The sequence below is a fragment of the Psittacula echo genome (assembly GCF_963264785.1).
Source record: "Psittacula echo genome assembly, chromosome: 1".
Taxonomy (NCBI): Eukaryota; Metazoa; Chordata; class Aves; order Psittaciformes; family Psittacidae; genus Psittacula; species Psittacula echo.
In genome coordinates, this window is record NC_137735.1 from 94,536,243 (window position 1) to 94,556,820 (window position 20,578).

Sequence of the window (20,578 nt, forward strand, 5' to 3'; positions counted from 1 at the left end):
ATCAGGTTGCTCAAAGCCCCATACAGCCTGTCCTTGAACACTGTCAGGGATGAGGCAGCCACAGCTTCTCTGGGTAACCTGTGCCAGTGCTTTACCATGCTCACAGGGAAGAACTTCCTAATGTCTAATCTGCATCTCCCCTCTTTCAGTTTAAAGCCATTCCCCCTTGTCCTGTCACTACATGTTTTTGTTAAACATCCCTTTCCTTATTTCTCATCGACCCTTTAGGTACTAGAAGCTGCTCTGAGGTCTCCTGGGAGCCTGCTCTTCTCCAGACTGAACAAGCCCAGCTCTCTCAGCCTGTCTCCGTAGGAGAGTTGCTCCAGCCCTCTGAGCATCTTCGTGGCCTTCTCTGAACTCACTCCAACAGCTCCATGTACTTATTGTGCTGGGTGCCCCAGCGATGGACACAGGACTGCAGGTGGGATCTCATGAGAACAGAACAGAGGGGCAGGATCACCTCCCTCAACCTGCTGGACACACTCCTGTTGATGCAGCCCAGGTTGGTTTTCTGGGCTGCAAGAGCACACCACTATGTTATACTGAGCTTTGCCATGTTATATTGAGCTTAATACTTGTTCTAGTAGGTTTTGTTTATCATCTCCGTTACTCACTAATGGATTGAAAAGTGCTACCTTTTTTTTTTTTTTTTTTTTTTACTAGATAATGTGCCTCTTCCTTAATCTTTTTAAGGACAGAAGAAAGTTTTTACCGTTTTTGCCAGTTCTGGGCTATTTTACCATGCCTATCTAGTCATACACCTCAGCATTACTGTACTCCCCATGTTACTGTCTGTAGTTACATCACTCATGCGTTTTCTGTAGCCTGAATTTTTTCCATACTCCAGAACATTTTTTCCTATGGTTTTGCCTTTCCACATTGTTCTATGCCAGGCTTTTAACTTCTGAGTGTTTCTGTCACCCTGCTGCTGACCCAAAATTGTCCTTCAGCCAAAATTGGCCATTTTGTTAATTAAGCAATCACCATGACTTTTAGACTATGGAGTTAGATCATAAGAATTCAAAGTTACATTTCTATCTCTATTTTTGAATCATAGTTTTCTCATAATTCCTCTTATCTTGATGGAGATAGTCTTTCTGAAGCAACTCTCTGTGTGTAGGAGAATATTTCCCCAGCTGGGATTGTCCTTTTTCACTCATTATAATCAAACTGTGATTGCTGGCTCTTAAGCAACCACCGCAGGTTTGTCCCATGATTAAAATTTTAAACATTATGAGTTCCAAAATATTTTTTCCATATAGACTGGAATAACTTCTCTCATAGAAAATAAGTTTTAGGAAATCTAAGAGCCATGGCTGCTGGATATTTGGGGCCTTTTCCTCATACAGCTCGAAACTGAGGACACTTTTTGTGCACTGGAGGAGTAAGCAATCTGACTCTGTAGCCATCTCTACTCCATTCCACCCTTCCTCAGTGGGGTTAACTGGGCCAAGTTACTGTCCATGCATCTCTAAAATAATGGTGGTGGTTTATTATGTACTGTTACCTTCTTACATCTTCAATTTTCTTTGTTTAAAATAATTATGGCAAAATATTTCTATATTCCAATTTGGTCAATCATCCTGCCTGTTTCAGTAATTACCTCAGCTTGACCTCATTTCTCATCATCAATTAAAATACCCAATTTTTCTTTGCATGTCACCCACACTTGGAATTTTTGCATATAGACCACTGAAAAACATCTTCGTGTTTCCTTCAAACTATTGATTTACCTAAAAATGGACCCAGTAGCATGGTTCTGGTTCTATTTCTGCAACTTTATCACCCTGGGGTCTGATTGTCTGAAGTTATTCTTCTGAGCTTCAGGTCAGAGACATTTAGGGGATTAGGCTGAGGTGAGAACTGTGGCTCTTTCTGATCAGGGCAGTAGCAAACTGACTTTCTCATTCATAGTTACAAATCACAGGTCTGGATCACTAGGAAGGAGTCACAATACAAAGATTTTCTCTTCAGAAATGAGCATTATTGACTACACTTTGTAGGCTCCAGCATGGCTCTTTTTGCATGATGGAAGCAGATGCATATGAACAGTTAGTGAATTTCTTCTGGCCTTTTTTCCTCTGAAGTCAGTTGTTTCTCCTGCAATAACATGCAAATATTATGAAATCTGAGGTCAACAATGAAATAAAAACACACACTCACAAGAGCATTTTTTTGTTATTATATCACTGTTATTACTGTGGTTATGAGGAGAATTGCTTGCAAAGCACCCAGGCAGGGTGAGTGTGCTAGCCGGTAAGGCAGTGTACAGGCACTCAGGAAAGAATATCAAGGTCACAACAGTCAACAAAGTGACAACACATCTGCAGATTTGCAGAGGCAGAGCATAGTCTGTTCTGCAATCCATGCAGCCATAAGTGGCCTTGTGCACCCCATCTGAGATTCTGCCAGGGTGCTAAAGCTCACTGGGGAATGTGCTTCATCTGTGGAGGACGCTGTCCAAGTTACTTTTCCTGAGATGATGAGCATTGTGAGAACAGGTTAGACAAGCCAGCCTGGCTGCCTAGAGTGCATCCCTGGGAGTAATTACCACCAGCAGGATACTGGTGGCTGCGCTCCTGTTTTAGTTGCTAGTTATATTCAGGATGTCGGTTGAACTGCTGTCCAAGCTCTTTATTTCTGTGCTTCCAGTCACAGAAGGTATGCTTTGACGAATTTTTTAGTTATCACCATGGGGAAATAACAGGAGTGGAAGACATTTATGTTCCACTCCTTCATCCCTGTGAAGCTTATCCACCTTCATGCTATTGCAGAATGGTGGGGTGATTATGGAAGTGGTATGCACAAGAGCTAGACCTCCAGTTCCTGAAGCTGATTGTATCTAGACTGCTATGCGAAGCCACCTGTCTAATCAGACCAATGTACTACTATTTAGGTAGGGTAGTAAGTGTGTGTGGAGTCTTTCAGACACATAAAATTAACGTCCCCACGCTGAGGTTTTCACAGTCCTCATTACATTTGACATGCTAAAGGCATGACCTGTTATGCTAATAACAGGGAAGGGAAGGAAGCAGCAGAGGCAGACCACAGGAACGGGATTGTGGCGAGCTGAATTCTGTGGATGTTGTTAGGCCTTCCTGAGCTTTTTTGTTGTAAATAGAGCAAGGTGTTTGGACTTGTCAGCAATTATTTAGAGGAAAATCAGTAGCAGACAGGTGAGTAAAAAAGGTGTAACCCTAGAAAGGAGTTAACATGAGAGTGAGTTGACATGGGGCTGGGAGACAACATGAGCATTCTCTGCATAGAGACTGTTGTGAAGGAAAAATCAAAGGAGTGGAGAGACATGCATGGAGCACATCAGAGTAGCAAAAAAGAGGAAGAGAGCTCATGATAAAGTACAGGGAAGTCCTTTTTACAAATAGTTGGCAGTAATTTGGTCTGGAATTACTTTATTTGATCAATAAGTGATCTGGAATTACTTATCTGGTTAATTCCTCTTGAGTATGTATTTTAGTTATAAGTGAATGTTGAATAGCCGTAGGGCAGCTCCTTGACAAAATGCAACACTTGAGCCTCTGTGAGTTTCTTAGAACTATCATCTCATGCTGTAAGACAATCTCTAACATTTTCTTGTTACAAATATTGACATGAGGGAATGAAATCATTATCTGAGTCAAGTAGAAGGACCTCTGAGCATTTGGTAAAACTGCATTGGCTACATATGTGTTTAGAATACATTTGTTATTCTTTTATGTGATCATGATTAACTGGTGAACTTCAATTGCATTTTGTTTGTCCTGGTTTAGCAGTAGCAGTCATTTTTTCTACTGGTGCAGTGCTGTGTTTTGACTTTCGACCTGGGAATAATACTGATAAAGCCGATGTTTTCAGTTGCTGGTCAGAATGTTTACCCTGACCAAGGACTTTGTGAGTCTCATGCTCTGCCAGGGAGGAGGAGAAGCCAGGAGGAAGCAGGGACAGGACACCTGACCCAAACTAGCCAAAGAGGTATTCCATACCACAGCACGTCATGCCCAGGATGTAGAATGGAGAGTTCCCGGAAGGGCTGGATCAAGGCAGGGTGGGGGTGAGGTACCGGTTGGTGAGCGGTTGTATTCTCTTCCTTGTTATTTCCTTTATCATTATTACTATTAGTGGTAGCAGTAGTGATTTGTGTTATACCTTAGTTATTAAACTGTTCTTATCTCAACCCGTGGGAGCTGCATTCTTTTGATTCTCCTCCCCGTCCCTCCAGGAGCGGAGGGAAGAAAGGTGGGGGGGGAAGTGGACTGCGTGGTTCTGATTTACGGCCTGGGCTTAAACCACGACAGTTCTTTTTGGCGCCCAACGTGGGGCGGGAAGGGTTGAGATAACAACAGATCTGACTGAGGCACAATGCTGATTTATGGGCTCTCAAAGTTGTTCTTTTTGATACCACAGTTTCTGTATGTCGTAGCTTGCTTGGAGCCGGTATTCGCTGTGTTAGTGTTTATCAAGTGTGGGCCTTGGGCTAAGGTTCTTGTTTCATTGTACTTTATGGTAATGGTTTGTAATACGGGGGGGCTCCGGCAGCAGGGCGGGATGGACGTGGCCGTGGACTTGTACCTGGCCGTCCCGCTGCTCTTCACTGTCCTGGCCCTCGTCCTCGCGTCCGTCTTTGTGAGGCTGCAGGGAGCTGAGGGGGAGCGTCCCCGGGAGCCGGCGGCGGCCGAAGCGGCCTGGGAGAGCGGCCCCGGGGACCAAGCGGCGGCGGGAGCGGGGCCGGAGGCCGGGAAGGAGGCGGCTGCCGAGGAGGGGAAGGAGGCGGCTGCCGAGCAGCGGGAGGAGGCGGCGGAGGAGCCGAGCCCCACGGCCGAGCCCAGCCCCGCGGCGGCCGAGAGCATTCCCCAGCAGCCGTCTGCCGAGCCCCGTGAGCCTGAGCCGCAGGAGGATGCAGGAGACCCCGCAGCACTTTCCAGCACGGCAGAGGAGGAAGATCTGGACTCAGAAAAAGAGAAGCTGGTGGTGAGAGAGCCTTCAAGCACAACAGCTACACCAGCCCCAGTGACAAGTACAGCAGCATCATTTGAGAGTTTTGAAGGTTTTGAATGGCCTTTGGGTACCCTTGGGACCTGCCTGCTGATTGTGATGGGGATCACCATGTTGGCACACACACAAAGTGTGTTCTACCCACGGCCATTTTGTCTGATCCCGAGAGTTAAGCAGAGTCAGGTTTGGGTCTTGTCTGGGTTTAGACAATACAGGGGGACCGAGAGGTTTTCCCCAAGGCTGGACAGCCATGAGTGTCACGGTGTGTGGGACAGTATGGGCGAGTATCTAATCCACTGGGCCCCTCCAGTGCTTTGGAAGCATCGGAGATGGAAGGCAGCTGTGTGGAGACAAGTTGCAGAGACTGCTGCAGGGGAGGGTGAATTATTTTGAGCCTGATGGGCCCATGACACTTCAGGCCATCAGGGCAGAGATGCAACATAGAGATGGACTCATGATCGAGGGGTGGACTTTGCAATGGGCCTCTCCTGCTCTGAAAGACTGTTACAAGTGATGGTATATTGAAAATGTGGGATCTGAGCATGACATGAATGGTATGGAATAAGGGGTGGATACTGTCCTGGTTTAGCAGTAGCAGTCATTTTTTCTACTGGTGCAGTGCTGTGTTTTGACTTTCGACCTGGGAATAATATTGATAAAGCCGATGTTTTCAGTTGTGGGTCAGAATGTTTACCCTGACCAAGGACTTTGTGAGTCTCATGCTCTGCCAGGGAGGAGGAGAAGCCAGGAGGAAGCAGGGACAGGACACCTGACCCAAACTAGCCAAAGAGGTATTCCATACCACAGCACGTCATGCCCAGGATGTAGAATGGAGAGTTCCCGGAAGGGCTGGATCAAGGCAGGGTGGGGGTGAGGTACCGGTTGGTGAGCGGTTGTATTCTCTTCCTTGTTATTTCCTTTATCATTATTACTGTTAGTGGTAGCAGTAGTGATTTGTGTTATACCTTAGTTATTAAACTGTTCTTATCTCAACCCGTGGGAGCTGCATTCTTTTGATTCTCCTCCCCGTCCCTCCAGGAGCGGAGGGAAGAAAGGTGGGGGGGGAAGTGGACTGCGTGGTTCTGATTTACGGCCTGGGCTTAAACCACGACATGTTGCACAGCAATTCATGCTAAGCCATGGAGATGTCCAGCAATGCAAATTGCTCTGGAGAGCATGTCTTGTTTTAAGACATTGATAGACTCTATGTGGGCATTCAAAGGCTATTTTGACTTTAAAATAACTCTTCAAACCAATGCCACAGAGTGAAATCTACTTATATACTGCTGCTCCAGCTATGTAACAGTGGAAACACTTGGGAGGGAGATGCAGCATAAGAGAAAAATAGGAATTATTTTTCAAAACCTGTTGGCATGTTGAGTTTATTGCTTTCCCAGTCAGCCAGGCTGTTGAGTCAGCCTTCTCGCCTCCTGGGGAAAGACAGCAAGTGCTCTTCCTCTCTGTCAAGACGATATGATATTGACAGTTCTCCAGGAGAACTGTAGCACGACCATTATTAATGGAAGACGAGCTGTTTGGCATGAAGCTGAACAGGCAAGTGAGGGGAGGATACCGTAGATCTCCACACATTTACATTGTCATTTAGACTGACTAATTTGTAGTTCAACAATATGTCAGAATAAATGATCAGTGATAGGTGTAAATGAAGTACTTAGGACTGAAGAGAAGAAATATTTGTTAGTGGTTAGATCAAGAGACTGGGAATGAGAATAGTTGAATCTTGGGGTTTTGTAGCTCCATTCCTAACTCACTGGATGACCTTGAGCGACTTAATTAACCTATCTGCCATTTCATCCCTCTGTAAATTGGGGATAATAATGTCTGCTTCAGAAATGGGTTGTGAAGAATAATAGATTCTTAGAAAATGCTTCAGCTTCCCCTAGTGAAAACATGCTGTGGAAGTAAAGCATTCTTGTAATTTTACCAACGACATGCACATAAAACTTTTAAAGGCAACACTAACAGACACATCGTTCTTGGCTGGAACAAAGTATTGCAAGGAGGAGGAAAAAAAGGAAAATTATGAAAATGATGAAAAGAGAAGAAATAATGGAGACATCTGTCTTACTGCTGATAAAAGCTTTATATTTTCTGTTCCATCACTCCTTGCAGAACTCATCTGAAAGGACATTCACTAAGGTTTTCAAAAAGGGTCAGAACAGCTGTCCATCTCTAGCTGTGTTTGACCAAGTGTAAAAATGAATAGCGAATAAAAATGCTCCAGCAATAATACTTTCAGGAAGACATCAATCTCTTAAACAGAAAATCCAAGGAGATTGGTTGGGTCTGTTTGACTTCACATTTCTGTTTCTGCATGCTGAACTCTTGTCAAGATCCTGTATTAGATCTAGACCTCTTGGGTTTGTGAGCTATTGCCTCCTGTGAGTTTCAGCAGACTTTGGTATTGTATATCCCTGCTGACCTCAACGGTGTATTCCAATGGAAATTTCTCTCTGTGTTTTCCTGGTTTACATCATAGAATCATAAAATCATATAATGGTTTGGGTTGGAAGGGACCTTAATGATCATCTAGTTCCAACACCCTGCCATGGGCAGGAACACTTTCCACTAGACCAGGTTGCTCCAAACGCCATCCAGCATGGCCTTGAACACTTCCAGGCATGGGGCAGCCACAGCTTCTCTGGGCAACCTATGCCAGGGCCTCACCACCCTCACAGGGAAGAATTTCTTCCTAATATCTAATCTAAATCGACCCAGTTGTCCTTGTCCTAGAAGTACTTACCGTTGTAAAAAGTCCTTCTCCAAATTTCTAGTAGGCCCCCTTTAGGTGCTAGAAGCTGTTCTAAGGTCTCTGAGCCTTCTCTTCTCTGGGCTGAACAAGCCCAACTTTCTCAGCCTGTCTCCATAGGAGAGGTGCTCCAGTCCTCTGAGCATCTTCATGGCCTCCTCTGGACTCACTAAAGCAGCTGCATGTCCGTCTTGTGTTGGGGGTCCCAGAGCTGAACGCAGGGCTGCAGGTGGGGTCTCAAGAGAGTGGAGTAGAGGGGGAAAATCACCTCCCTTGACCTGCAGCTCATGCTCTTCTTGATGCAGTCCAGCACATGGCTGGCTTTCTGGGCTGCGAGCACACTCCACCAGGTCATGTTGAGCTTAAAATGTCCCTTCTTGTCTTCAGGTTTCTTGACCAACGTTGACCACAGGATACATCATTAGGTCTTTGGGAGCACTCTAGATACCCACTCTCTGACTGCCTTTATTTTTGCAAGTCAGCTTTATTTTTTGCAGATCTGGCTGGACTCCCAGGTACCCAGTCATCTCAGTAGTAGTTTTTGTAGACCTAAACATCATTGATCAGCCTTTCCTTCTTCCACAGTCTTTTGGAAGGAAAGCCACATAAACAAATATTTTTTTTTTTGTTTTAATCTGGAGTTCATCATTCCAATCCCAGTGCATGATTTAAAGCTGTTGTTTATTATGTCAGGGTATCCTGAGGGTACACACAGCGACCTTGTACAGCACTTGTGACCAGCATTGCTCTTTCCTTCAGAATTTGCTTGCCTAGAGAAACATAATCAATCTTGCATGCATTTCCTAGCCTCAGTTTCTTTAGCCTGCACAGGTATTCTTCTGTCTGGCAGCCAGGTTTTGGGGAATATTCAGGATCTTTCTTCTTGCAGCTTGTCTTTGAGCTGCAGAGGTTTTTTTGATTCAGCCAATATCTCCTGTCTTTCCATTACCCAGTCTGAACAAACCCTGCTCCTACACATGCTTTCTGGATATTTGTTCCCTTTTTCCTGAGAAAAATTCCTTCTTCAGACTTTATGGCTTTGAGTCCCAAAACTCTTTTTTTTTTTTTTTTTTTTTCTTTCCCTTTTTTCTCCCATTTTTGTCCTTGGGAAATGTTGTTCCTTAGTCCATTTCTCTGGAAGCAATCAAGAGAATTAGCTTCCTGCAGGCCAGTCTCTTTAACATACCTGTTTGGCAATCAGAGTACAGTCATTAAAGCTTAGTACTCCCCATTGTTTCTTGTTTGGTGAGTACTTGTTAGAGGCCTTTACAGCAGGTAAATAAATGTATGTCTTTCTTGGCACAGCAGTTCTTATTGAAACAACTTCAGAGTAGGAGCAGTAATGACTATGTGGTAGATGACTGAATACCCCAAGTAATTGTCAAAAGCAATCAGACTCCTCATTTTCCCCTGCTGTGGTGGGTAGTCTGCACAAACTGCTCTCTGGAGCTGTTAAGACCTTTTGTTGTCTGCCACTTTCAACTTGGTAAGTGGTTGAGGCTTAATCCTGCTCTGTGAATGGCCCTGTTGTATTTAGTGCTAACAGTGTTCAAAGCAGGGCTAAATTTGCTGCTATGATCATAGAGATGTCCTCCTATTGAGATGTTATTAAACTAGGATTACTGGAAGTGCTGAAGAAGTCTTGGAGTGCTCTTCTTCCATCAGTTAAGCAGATAAGCAGCTAACTAGTACTGAGTTTAAAGTCCAAGTGTGTCCAGCCTGGCTGGAATGGACCCAGTCTGCCCCAGCAATGGGTCAGTTCTGCTCTGAAGAGGATTGAAAAAAAATACAGCAACAAGGGGCTTGCCTGCAGAACTGAGCTTTCCATGAGGTCTTCACAACCACAGTTCCTTCTGCCAGCATGCAAATTTCCAATCATAGAACCTTATGAAGACAGGACTGCAGAGATTACTCTGACCCTAAGTCAGATGTGTGGAGAAGAAAGTGACTCACTGTCCTGGCTGGACACTCCAAACAGCCATTTCCCTCAAACACCTTGTACCTACACAGTTTGCATCCATTCACTGCACTGTAAGCATCTCCACTGTTGCTCTAAGGCACTCTTGAGATGCCCAGCTCCTGAAATGTGCTCTAGAAGAGAGATATCAAGCTGTAGGTTTCTGTAAATGCTTTGTTTTGTGCGTTGGATTTAGCTATATAATATATTGGATTGCAATTTTCAATGAAAAATTACAATGGCATGTGAAACTAACTGCTGTTGTGATTTCAACTCTGTGTTGACAGAAAAAGAATAGTCCTTAAGGAGCTGCTGCCACCTCTTAGAAAATGAGCACTGGTAGCAATTCTGCTGAAATGTATAGACATTCTTTCCTCCTCTTTCCTTTATTCTTTGCTAAGACTAACAAACCAATGGCAATTGCATGGAAACTAGGTCTTGCTTAGGCATTCATCTCTTCCTGCTGTGTGTTTCCCACCTGGAACTCTAATCTTCTCTTTGTGATGTAATCAATTCCTCAGCAACCAATTGCAATATCACAGTGTTTTCTATTTCAGGTGGAAATGAACTGGACAAATAGATGAGCTCTGAAGAACTAAATACTTTATTTTCATGCAAATACTCTTGGTTATAATAAATGAGAAGTAAATGCATGACTGTTGAGGATAGCCGCATACTTAAGTCTAAATAGAGAGTTTATCATCCTAGATGTCAGCTGCTTTTACAGAGACACACAATGTATATGTAAAGATTTATCCACATTATTTTCTTTGTTGTTTTTAAATGAATCTACTCTGCTAGGACTTCACAGCCAAATGAAATACATGAAGATTGAGGTCTTACTTCTGAGTCATGTTCCAAAATTGAGTAGTGCTTTTAGAGAATATAGATTTTCTAAGCAGGTGCTATTTTTGGTTTTGCTTGCTGGTTTGTTGGTTTGTTGTGTTTTTTGTTTGTTTTTTTTTTTTTTCCCCCCAGTGTCTTCTGTGATGATTTCCTATGATCCGTGAATTCTGATTTTTAACTAACTCTTGTTCTTCTTTTGCGACTAAAAGAAGCAACAAATTGAATTGGCAGCTGAGAACCAATCACAGATGTGATTCACTCATTACCAAAGGCTGTGTTATCAATGCACAAAGACTGTGGCTCTGTCTTTCAGTAGATTAGTTCACAAAACACTGCTGATAGAACCCATGTCCAGAAATCTCTCTGGGACTGAAAAATGGCTTCTGAAATCTGTCAGAAGCTTAGGGAAGGATATGCAGTGTGACTTGCTGCATCAGGCAAACTCACAGTCCTTCAGATGCACCTTCATATTAGACTGCCCATATGAAATAAATATTGATGCAGTACAGCAGAATCAGAATTATTCAGGCTTTAATATATTGAAGATCAATGTGTAGGTGTAATTTTAAGAATAAAAGTCACTTCTTACCAAATATGCTTATTATCGTCAGCCAGAAGTCTTGAGTTTTTGCTCTGAGTCAGTACTCTTTGGCCCTAATATCTCATCTCTGCCATCCTGGATTCCTCTTGCTATTTCTATAAAAGTGGCAAGATCCATGAATTTTAATGACAAGTAATATCTCCTGCTTTCAGCTGAGCCCAATCATGTTGATGTCGGAGACCCATCTTCCTTCTGTAGCTGGCTTTAGGCAGCAAGTAACCTTGCTATACAGCTCCTGCAATCAGAGCAATGTCACCTTCATCACTGTAGCAGGCGATGGGCTTTTCATGCAGCAGGATCTAGGGTAGGAGGCTGAGCTTGATGTATCCATAAGGTGAATTGGGGGAAGCACAGAGGGGCTTGTGTGAAACAGAAGTCCTTTTAGCAAGGCATTTGGGGAGGCAGGTCTGTGGGAGAGAGTTACTGCAAAACCTAGTCCAACTGAGAGAAGCAGAAGCTGTAGAATATGAAGATGTTGACTACCAAGTTGGCAAGACAATAAGCAGGATGCATAACAGAGTGGCTGCTGTGTTCACAAAGTGCGCCAGATTGAAGCTGAATCTCTGCTTGTGAGAGCAAGGGCTAAGATGTGTTTTCTGTTGTAGGGAGATGAATTTGAAAGAGGCCTGAGGGCTAAAGCTTGCCTGTGTGCTTTGGTTGAGTTGTCTCTTAGCCCAACAGAACTCTGTCTTTCAACACTTACACATGTGCAACTTAGGTCTTGTCTTTTTCTTAAACCTTTTCTTGATGCTTCTCTGGCACTGGAAGCACTCCAGTGTTTACTCCAGATTCAACAGACACATGGACAAGGCTGGCTTTCCTGAGTCACTTCAGTGCTCAGGTGTGTGCATGGTACATGTTAAATGTACCATGATCTACATTTAGACCCTGCCACCTGACTGGAAAGCTAAAACTCATGGCAACACCTTTAAAGGTAGAGCAATAGCATCCAAGTTATTCTGGAGTTTACCAGAGTGCCCATGAAAACCCAGACCGTGTGGAAGTGGCACAGGGGTGCAGGGATAATGTCTTCAGTTGACTAATGTGTTCAGTAGCTTATAGCTTTACTAAAATTTAACTGCTTGGGATGACATTTTCCAAGCACAATGTCTGCATTGGGCAGTTTGGGGTGAAGGTTATAGTTTACTTTAAAAAAGTCCATCCTTGTTTTAGCAGAGCTCAAAAATATTCTTGGAGATGCTCTGATGAGAAGCAGTAGTTATCATGCGTAGTTAGCTGTGTCTGCAGTGTAGCCTTCAGTTGTTAACGGTGATGTGGCTTTGACAGTTGACAGCTAAATAACAAAGAGTCAGTTTTCACAGCAGGAAGCAATTTTTGTGGTGCAGAGCTTTGGAAAAAACCAGCATTATTCTGTGGGGGTTTTTAGTTGGGTACTGCCTTTCACCTGTCTCTGTGTGAGGCCATTTAGTGCTGGCCATTCCCTCAGCTGTACTGAAGATGATATAGGACTGCTCAACTACATGTCTTCCCACTTTCTGCCCAGCAATTCATTTTCCTTCTTCCCAAAACAAACCTGGTTTTTTTGATGCTCCATTCCATTCAGCTGCTGACCCCCTGATTAAATCTGTCTCAGCTCATGCAGGCTTCTCCTGTTTGTCACAGCTTTGGGACACTAAATCAAGACTCTAAGAAAACACCAGAATAAAAATTGCCCATGAATTGCCATTCACTTGTGTCTTGTGTTCATGAAATAAGATACATGATCTGATCCTGCTTTCTACACAAACTCTGTTTCCATCCGTGGTAGATGATGGATGAGCTAGAACTCTGGAATCCTGACATGACGGCTGTTTGGTAAAGAGTTTGAAGGCTATGTCATAAGCCCAGCAGATGAATACAGGTAGGAAAAATGGTCACAGGGTTAAGGCAATTGAATTGAAAATTGGATTTTATTTCACTCTTTGTGAAAGTTGCTATTATGAAGTGAGGTGACTCAATGACGTTCTTCCTTACTACTGTCCATGTGGTCCCCATTTTCTGTGAGTCCAGTTCAGTCTAATTTGTGGAAATACTGCTCACTGTGTCTAGAGCCAAGGTCACCGGGAGCTGTTCTTTGAAGAAGGAAAGTGCTAAGCACTCTGAAAGTTTTGGTTCTAAGCTTCTTTAATTGAGCGCCCAAAATACACTGGCATGTTTGAAAATATTGGCTTTTATCTTTGTTCCTCAGCAGGGAGCTGTGAAGATAAATTCATTGATGTTTGTTAAAAAAACCCCAACCAAACAACCCTCAAACACTACAATGAGAACATCACTATAGAAAACCCCATGAGGACATTAATCATTCTGTATTCAATGCAAGATCTGGATGCTCTGCAGTAAATAGTACATGCACCACACATTGGATGATAAGGAGAGGAGAAAATTTGAATAGCGTTCATTAAGTGAGCAACATCCATCCTTTGTGCTGAAAAAAGCAGGAGACCCATGGAAACAAAAAACATGTAATTAAAGATTGTATCATAATGTGTTTGCATAAGGGGTGAATTAATGTTGCATGGGTGATCTTAAATCTGGCATTCACTAACTGACTTAACTTTGCAATCCAAATTGTTTAGGTTTTTTTTAGAGCAAAACAAATTTCTTTTGGAGTTGGTAGGTGGAGGGCAGAAGTGTGCAGCTAGGTACTAGTGTGTGCACAGCTAAACACCAGTGTGTACAGAGCTGCTTGCCTAATCTGTGTGTGTCCACGTCTCAGTGTGTGTGTGTAAGGTTTGCTCGTGTTTATGCAGCTGGTTGATGATTCCCTCTGAAAATGCCTTTCTCTATTAAAAAAAAAAAAAAAATAACAGAAGAAGCATTGACAACTGGTTTGGTTGCCTGGGTTTTAGATGCCAGACTTCTATGTGGCGTTTTGTTATCCAAAATCTTCCTTAAAAGAGCCTCTGCTTGGTTCTGAGTCACCAGAACACCCAAAATCTGCTTGACTGATGGGTCAAGTATGTGTGGGAGTTACTGTAAGATACTTTATGGGATAGGCAGCATCTTTTATGTCTCTGTTTGTAGAAGGGCTGGCATGCTGAGAATTCACCCACACCAGTATCCAAGGTGCATTGGGAAGATAAAAAATATTAGTAGATATAATTTGTGGTATCTGTGTTTGGTTTGATTACTGTCTTGTATTTTAAATCCTTTAATTAGAGCTGTGAACTGCCTCCTGAGCCAGTGCTACTCCAAGTAATACAATACCAGTAAGAGTTCCTTTGGCTTCAGTAGGTGAATCGTTGTAAAGAATGAAAGCTGGAGCCCATGTAAATTGAACATCACCTGTTGGAAAGTGAAGGTCACAAAAAGAGAAACAAAATACTAAGGATGATCTCTCCCTGTTGGGTAATTGAGCTAGTGGTACAGAGCCCTAGAAATGGGAAGCGCATTGACTGGCTCAATCCCCTCCCCCACTAGATGGCACTGAGCTCTTTTTCTTTAAAAAAGAAAAAATAGAGGAGGAAGAAAAATATGGTGGAGGTCATTTTGGTGTAAAAAAAAAAACACAATCGAAAAAAAGCAAATTGCAATTGGTTGTCCATTAACTCTGCCCATTAGCCACCCCGCCTGTGTGTACCTTGGTACCGGCGCTCTCTTTGCTTTTGTGTCTGAAGCTTTCTTCGAAGGTGGTGGTAGCTGGAGGATGCTAAGGAAAGCCGAAACGATCCTGGGAGGGAATGGAGAGGAGACAAGCAGTATCTGTAAGATAACATCCGTGGTGAGGTCTAGCAGGCAGCGCACAGCTTGTCACAAGGAATTTGCTCTGCACAGACTACCTGGGCTCCGCTGCTCTGTCCCATGCCTACAGACATCTTCCCTGTGCACCCATGTGCTTTAGCATTCCCTCTGGATCAGTTGTTTACTAAAACTGCATTCTCACACCGCGATTCACTTAAGACCCACGAATTACCTCCCTTTGTCAAGATGCACTGAATTCACTGTAGGGAGTGTGTCCAAGTGTGAGTGGAGGTGTGGGGGTTTCTTTATGCCTTTTTCCCAGCTTACATTCATCCGAGGATCCACAAGGATTGTTTCTTCACCCTGTGGTGAGGTGGGGGTGGGATGGGAGGAAGAGAATTTAATAATGATCTGTTTGTGCTGGGAAGGGGCTGTCTGTAATAATCCTGGGAAGAGAGAGGGAAGGTTCCTAATGCCTGCAGCAGGCAATATTCTGCTCCTCCTGAAGGAAGGGGATAATGATGATGATAATGAGGGAGAGTAATGTTTAATTCTAAGAGTTAAAGTGAAGCTCATCTGAAATCCAGCACTTCCTCCTACATTTATGTGTTTAAGGTGACTTGCAGGAGGATATAGATTGCCATCTGATAAAGCTACACATGCAAGCAAAAAGTAAAAATGCATAGAAACTGCCACTGAAATGCCTTTTCAGAGAAAAAGGTAAAACCTGGAACTGCATGCCAATGTTTAGCTTTCAAACCCATGTTTAAGAACGAAAAGAGGAACAAATCTGACTTCTCCAGGTAGAGAAAAAGTCCCCCTGTCCCAAACTCTCTTGCTGCCTTGGAGTGTGATGGAAAAACTGGGCACCTGGACCTACCCTGGGTCCAATGAAATCTTGGATCATTGGACTGTAATCCTAATGTTTATCTAGAAAATAGATGTAAGTATGATTACGTTGTGCAATTTCCCTGTCCCCTAAAGTACCTTTGGCCAGTATCATGAGAAATACAGCTCTAGTAGCTGGATCCTCCATTTTGCTCTTACTCCTGGTCTTTCAGTTCTGCCTAAATTGGAAGTTTAGACAGCAAACAGTTCTGTCTTCCCGTTCAGTCTAGAGGATAAATGTAGCAGACTTTTGTGCTTAAATCAAAAATCCAACAATCCTATCAGCCAAAACCCACATTTGGTAAAATTATGCTTGTTCCCTGTTCTCATCCTTCAGCTTGGGACTTGATGCTAAAAACGACAGAGAAATCCAGGTGCACTCTCATCACTGTGTGGGTGCAATGCAGGAAACCTGTTTGCCATCTTCATCTTGGAGCTAGCAGCTTTTTTGACCACAAACCTCTACATTTTATCTCCAAACAGACAAGAAGCATGGCTGCTCCGAGCCCACTATAAAATGAAATTCTTTTTATGGACTGACATGTAGCTGCTCGAGAAATCCAGTTATAGAAGTGGATCCATCTGTGCTTAACTATTTTTAAAAAACCTTAGATCCTTAAATGTTTGCCTTTATTGTGAACAACAAAGGGAACTTACTGCTAAAACAAATAAACCAGTGCCTTGCTTCAACAAAACAATTAGCTTCATCTAGAGCTGCCTAGGTACAGTTAATATTCATAATCTAACACTGAAAATTTGCAACAGAGCTGTTAGTGATGCAGATGATCGCAATGTATATGGTGCGGATGACTGACTTGCTTTTGCGAGACAACACAGTATGTTTCAAATCAAAAAGGGTTTAGTGGTACAGATGCCCTTCCATAGCTGAAAATCCCAGCTGACCTGGGACCTGATTTTGCTGGGCAAAATGGAAGGAGTCATCTTGCCTTTTTTGATGATACAATTTGGTCTGAGGCCAAAAACCTGGTATGATCCAACTGTGTGGGGCTTTTTTTTTTTTTTTTTAATGCAGCTGAATTCCACAATAAAATCCAGGTATGTATTTCTGATACACAAAGAGCTACTATGTCCCACCTCTGCTTTCCCCACTGGAGCAAGTACAATTTGGGTGGCTAGGGTTAAAAGCTAGCAAAATCCCAGTGGTTGCCTCTTGGAGCCAAGGGCTCTCACCAGTTCCGGGGCTCTGATGGAGTTCTGTGCTTATCTTCTATGCAGGTGATACAACTTGGGCTTCAGGAGCCAAAAGCTGGTAGGGTCCAGTATAGGTGCAGATTTTTGCATCACTCATCCATGGAGAGGCGTCTTGCTGTAGACTTTTTGGTGCAGTAGGAGTGACCACGTTCTGTTCTATTCCTGCTGTGGAGTCACTGATGTATGGGATGGGGTCAGCTAGGCTCCCCTGACAACTCCAGGGTGTTGTGGTACTCATAGGTCAGGATGTGCCAGGGCAAGGGCAATGACTGTGCTTGCTTCCTTTTTAAACAGTACAGTTTGGAGTCTGGAGGCCTCAGGTGTCTGGATCAGAGAAGGTCTTGAATCCAGGTTTTTTTTCAAGCTCACACTCTGTGTTATGTAGTAGGTTGGGATTTTTTGGTGCAGTAAGAAACGGCTCCAGTCATCTTGGGTTTGGTTGACACAATGTAAGGGTTTGTGACCAAGAATAAGCAGGATCCAGTTAAATCCAGGTTTTACATTTTCCCCTCCTAAGAAAGTAAGGCTTCGACATTTCCTGCCTGGGAAGTGGTGCAGTTTATCTTTAAGGAGGCTAGAGAAATAAGAAATGAGCCTCACGTTGCATGGGTGACATCACTGGCTTTTGGCTCAGAGCTCTGCATGCTCGGTCTGTCGGCTTTAGCCAAGGCTGCAGGGCTCGGTGTTTGAACAAGGAAAGATCCCCAGGTGTACAGAAGATTGGATTCGCTCTTATCTGGGTTAAAAAAACCCGGTGAAATGAGATTTCTAAAGCTTGGGGACTTCAGCTCGCCTTCTGTTGCACTTGATCTCTACAAGATGGGTGAGTTATTCCCATTAGAGAGAAAGGGAGTGGAAATTTAAGGAGAAAAAAAAAACAACAAACCAAAAGCCAAACCCAAACATGTCTGAATATATAACTGCTGATGCTGGGGATACGATTCGTATGAAGCTGCTGAGCTAAAAATCTCAGCTCCAACGTGGAGATCGGGCCATATGGCAGAGAAATGGTGCAGCCCGAAAGCTGTTGACAACAGTTAGTGGCTGCTTTCCTCCTCTCCCCTCTGTAAGGTGTGTAGCTTGCTTTTTTTTCCCCCTTCCCCTGGTTTGTTTTGGTTTGATTCCCCCCGACCTCCCTCCTTTCCCCGCTCCTCAGCATCCTCGCAGCCAGCCCTAGCCCTGCCTGCCCGCCTTCATCTTGCAGATGGCTAACGTGCCGCCGTGTTAGGAAAACTGTGCTCAACACCACCACAGCCCAGCGCCGGGGAGGGAGCAAGCTCTTCAGATACCGGCTGAAGGGAAGGGGGTTGCTGGGTGAGTTTGTGTGCGCGCCCGGGGGGGAAGGAAGCGAGATGCCGGGCCCGAGGACTGCTGCCGGTGCTGCCTAGCGGGAGGTGCGCGGTCGGCGGCCGGTCCCGCCGGGGCTGCGGCTGCCCCCGCCGCCCCCCAGCCCTCGGCCCGGTCCTCTCCGGTCCCCCCCGGCCCGGCCCCGGGAAGGGATCTCGGCGTTCCGCTGCTTGGATGACAGCGCAGACGGGAAAAGCAGGCGAGTGAATGGCAAGGCGAGGCTGGCGGAGAGAAGGCGAGCCAAGATGTCAGTGACTGTCAGCGAAGTCTGCTAAGGGAGGGAGAGAACTGTGCGTGCCTGCGCTCCTACAGACAGCCGGGGAGGATCTGTTCTGGACACGATTTAAAACAGCAGCAGCAGCAGCAACAACAACAGATTGCTCCCCGCCTCGTGCTCCCTTCCCTTCGACCCCGCTTTAAACCCAAGCAAGTGACCGACCGTCCAGACCATGCAGATGATGATGCTCACGCTGAGCCACTGACAAAGAAAAGGCAAGTCACCCATTCCTGAAACCGGAATAACTGCCTGCCTGCAAGCGGGAGATATCTAGCTGTTGAACTTTTCTGTCCTGTGATGATGCCGTGGTGAGCCTGCTGATCTGAAAGAAAGCCATCTCTTTTGGATCCTGAGCTGGCCAAACTGAAAGAGATTAATGTAGTGATCAGCCGTAGCTGTCAGTTCTCTCCCAGGGGATACATCCCTTCAGCCCCTGTCGCTCTGGTGCTCGTGGTGAGGGGAGCTGGACATCTTTGTGAGGGTGGGTCACTGGCACGCTCCCCTTCGAGGTGGAAAGCTGTGTTTCTCCTCTGCAGAGCAGAAGAGGCAGATGAGACTCCAGGACTGCCTCCAGGGCAGAACTTTGTAGTGGTCTCAGCATCCCTTTGCATCGTGGATGTGAGCCACGGGAGTTGGGGATGTTTGAGGCAGCCTCTGCCAAGTGACACCCAGCAGCTGCTCCAGAGGCTTTTGCGTGGTCTCTCTTTCAAGGGCTTTGCCTGTTGTGAAGATGTCCATGGTGTTTCTGTGAAGCTGAGGTATGGCTGCTGGAAGGTTACTGCTGTACGCTGGCCTCTCTTTAGCTTTGTGTGCCCTGGGCATGCTGGCTGTGGCGATCTGCTCTGACCATTGGTATGAAACTGATGCCAGGAAGCACAGAGAGAGATGCAAGAGCATCACCACTAAGAGAAATGATCCTGGCTTTATTTATAACTCCAATAACAACCTGCCTCTCAGGGCCAGCAGGTCTAGGTTAGACCGTTGGGAAGGGAAACTCCTCTTGGCAAGAAACAGGAGGCAGATCTTTGCTATGAGCGCAGTCGATGAGTGCAACAGACAGTACAACTCGACCAACATGGGGCTCTGGAGGAAATGCCACCGACAAGGATTTGACCAAGAGCTGGAGGAGCTGATTGCCAAAGGTAAGGGCTGTTTTTTTACCAAATGAATGTGTCAGCCCCCCCCTGAGCTGAACAGAGGCTGAGCAGAGCCATTTGGGCTCACAGATGGGAGCTGGCATCTCTAGCCAAGTACCTCTCTTTGTGGTGGGTGAACTGGCTTGGCTGGGCATTGCTTCCTGAAGCACTGCCAGGGCAGATTCCCATGGGTACCCTGCTGCTGAGGTGTGGGGTTTGGGAGCAATAAGGCAGTGGGGGTGAGAGCAGACACACCCCAGAATGTCTGTCTCATGTCTCTGTTTCTCTAAGCTTAATACAATCTGCCCATCACCATGGTACCAGATTATTTTCCCCATACAAATAAAAAGTATTAATAAAGCATGCATTGGATTATTACTTTTTTAGGTTTTGTTTGAACCTGGTGACTCAAGCAAAGTACATATTATTTTATTGGAGACTGCATATGTCTGTATTTCATCTTTCCCTTACTGAATGCTCCATCAGTCCCAAAATACACCATTTGCAGTGCTCACATGTAGGCTTTTCCTATCCTCAAATGGAGAGTAAACAAAGAGAAATGCTAAAGAGCAGGAGGAAACCCAGCTTGCTGTTTACACTGAGCTATGTTTTGGAATATTTTCAATGTCTACAAAACATTACTTGAATTTATTAGGAGTGTTAGAAAGGAATAAATTTCTCTTGGGGTGGAGATGCATCTGTTTGCCTTCAGCATTTTTGTGCTGTTTTTTCTTATCTTTTGGTCCTCCTTCTTCTTTTTTCCCCCCAAGGTACCAGTTGAAGGTGATGGTCAGTTTGCCTCAATGTTTCTTTAAGCCGAAGTATGGGAAGGGGAGATATGCATAAAACCCAGCCTAAACATCCTGCGGATGAA

At 44.7% G+C, this 20,578-nt stretch overlaps 1 protein-coding gene across 1 annotated transcript in view; it reads left to right on the top strand.

The window, feature by feature from the left end:
* Window positions 1-19,328: 19,328 nt before the first annotated feature.
* The window catches only part of TMEM178B (transmembrane protein 178B), a gene marked incomplete at both ends in the record, with an annotated part of 221,598 nt that continues 220,348 nt past the window's right edge, over window positions 19,329-20,578 (top strand). Inside the window, one exon of the mRNA XM_080613809.1 lies at window positions 19,329-19,710. Coding sequence (XP_080469935.1) covers window positions 19,329-19,710 — 382 coding nt within the window. The remainder of the gene's footprint in view (window positions 19,711-20,578) is intronic.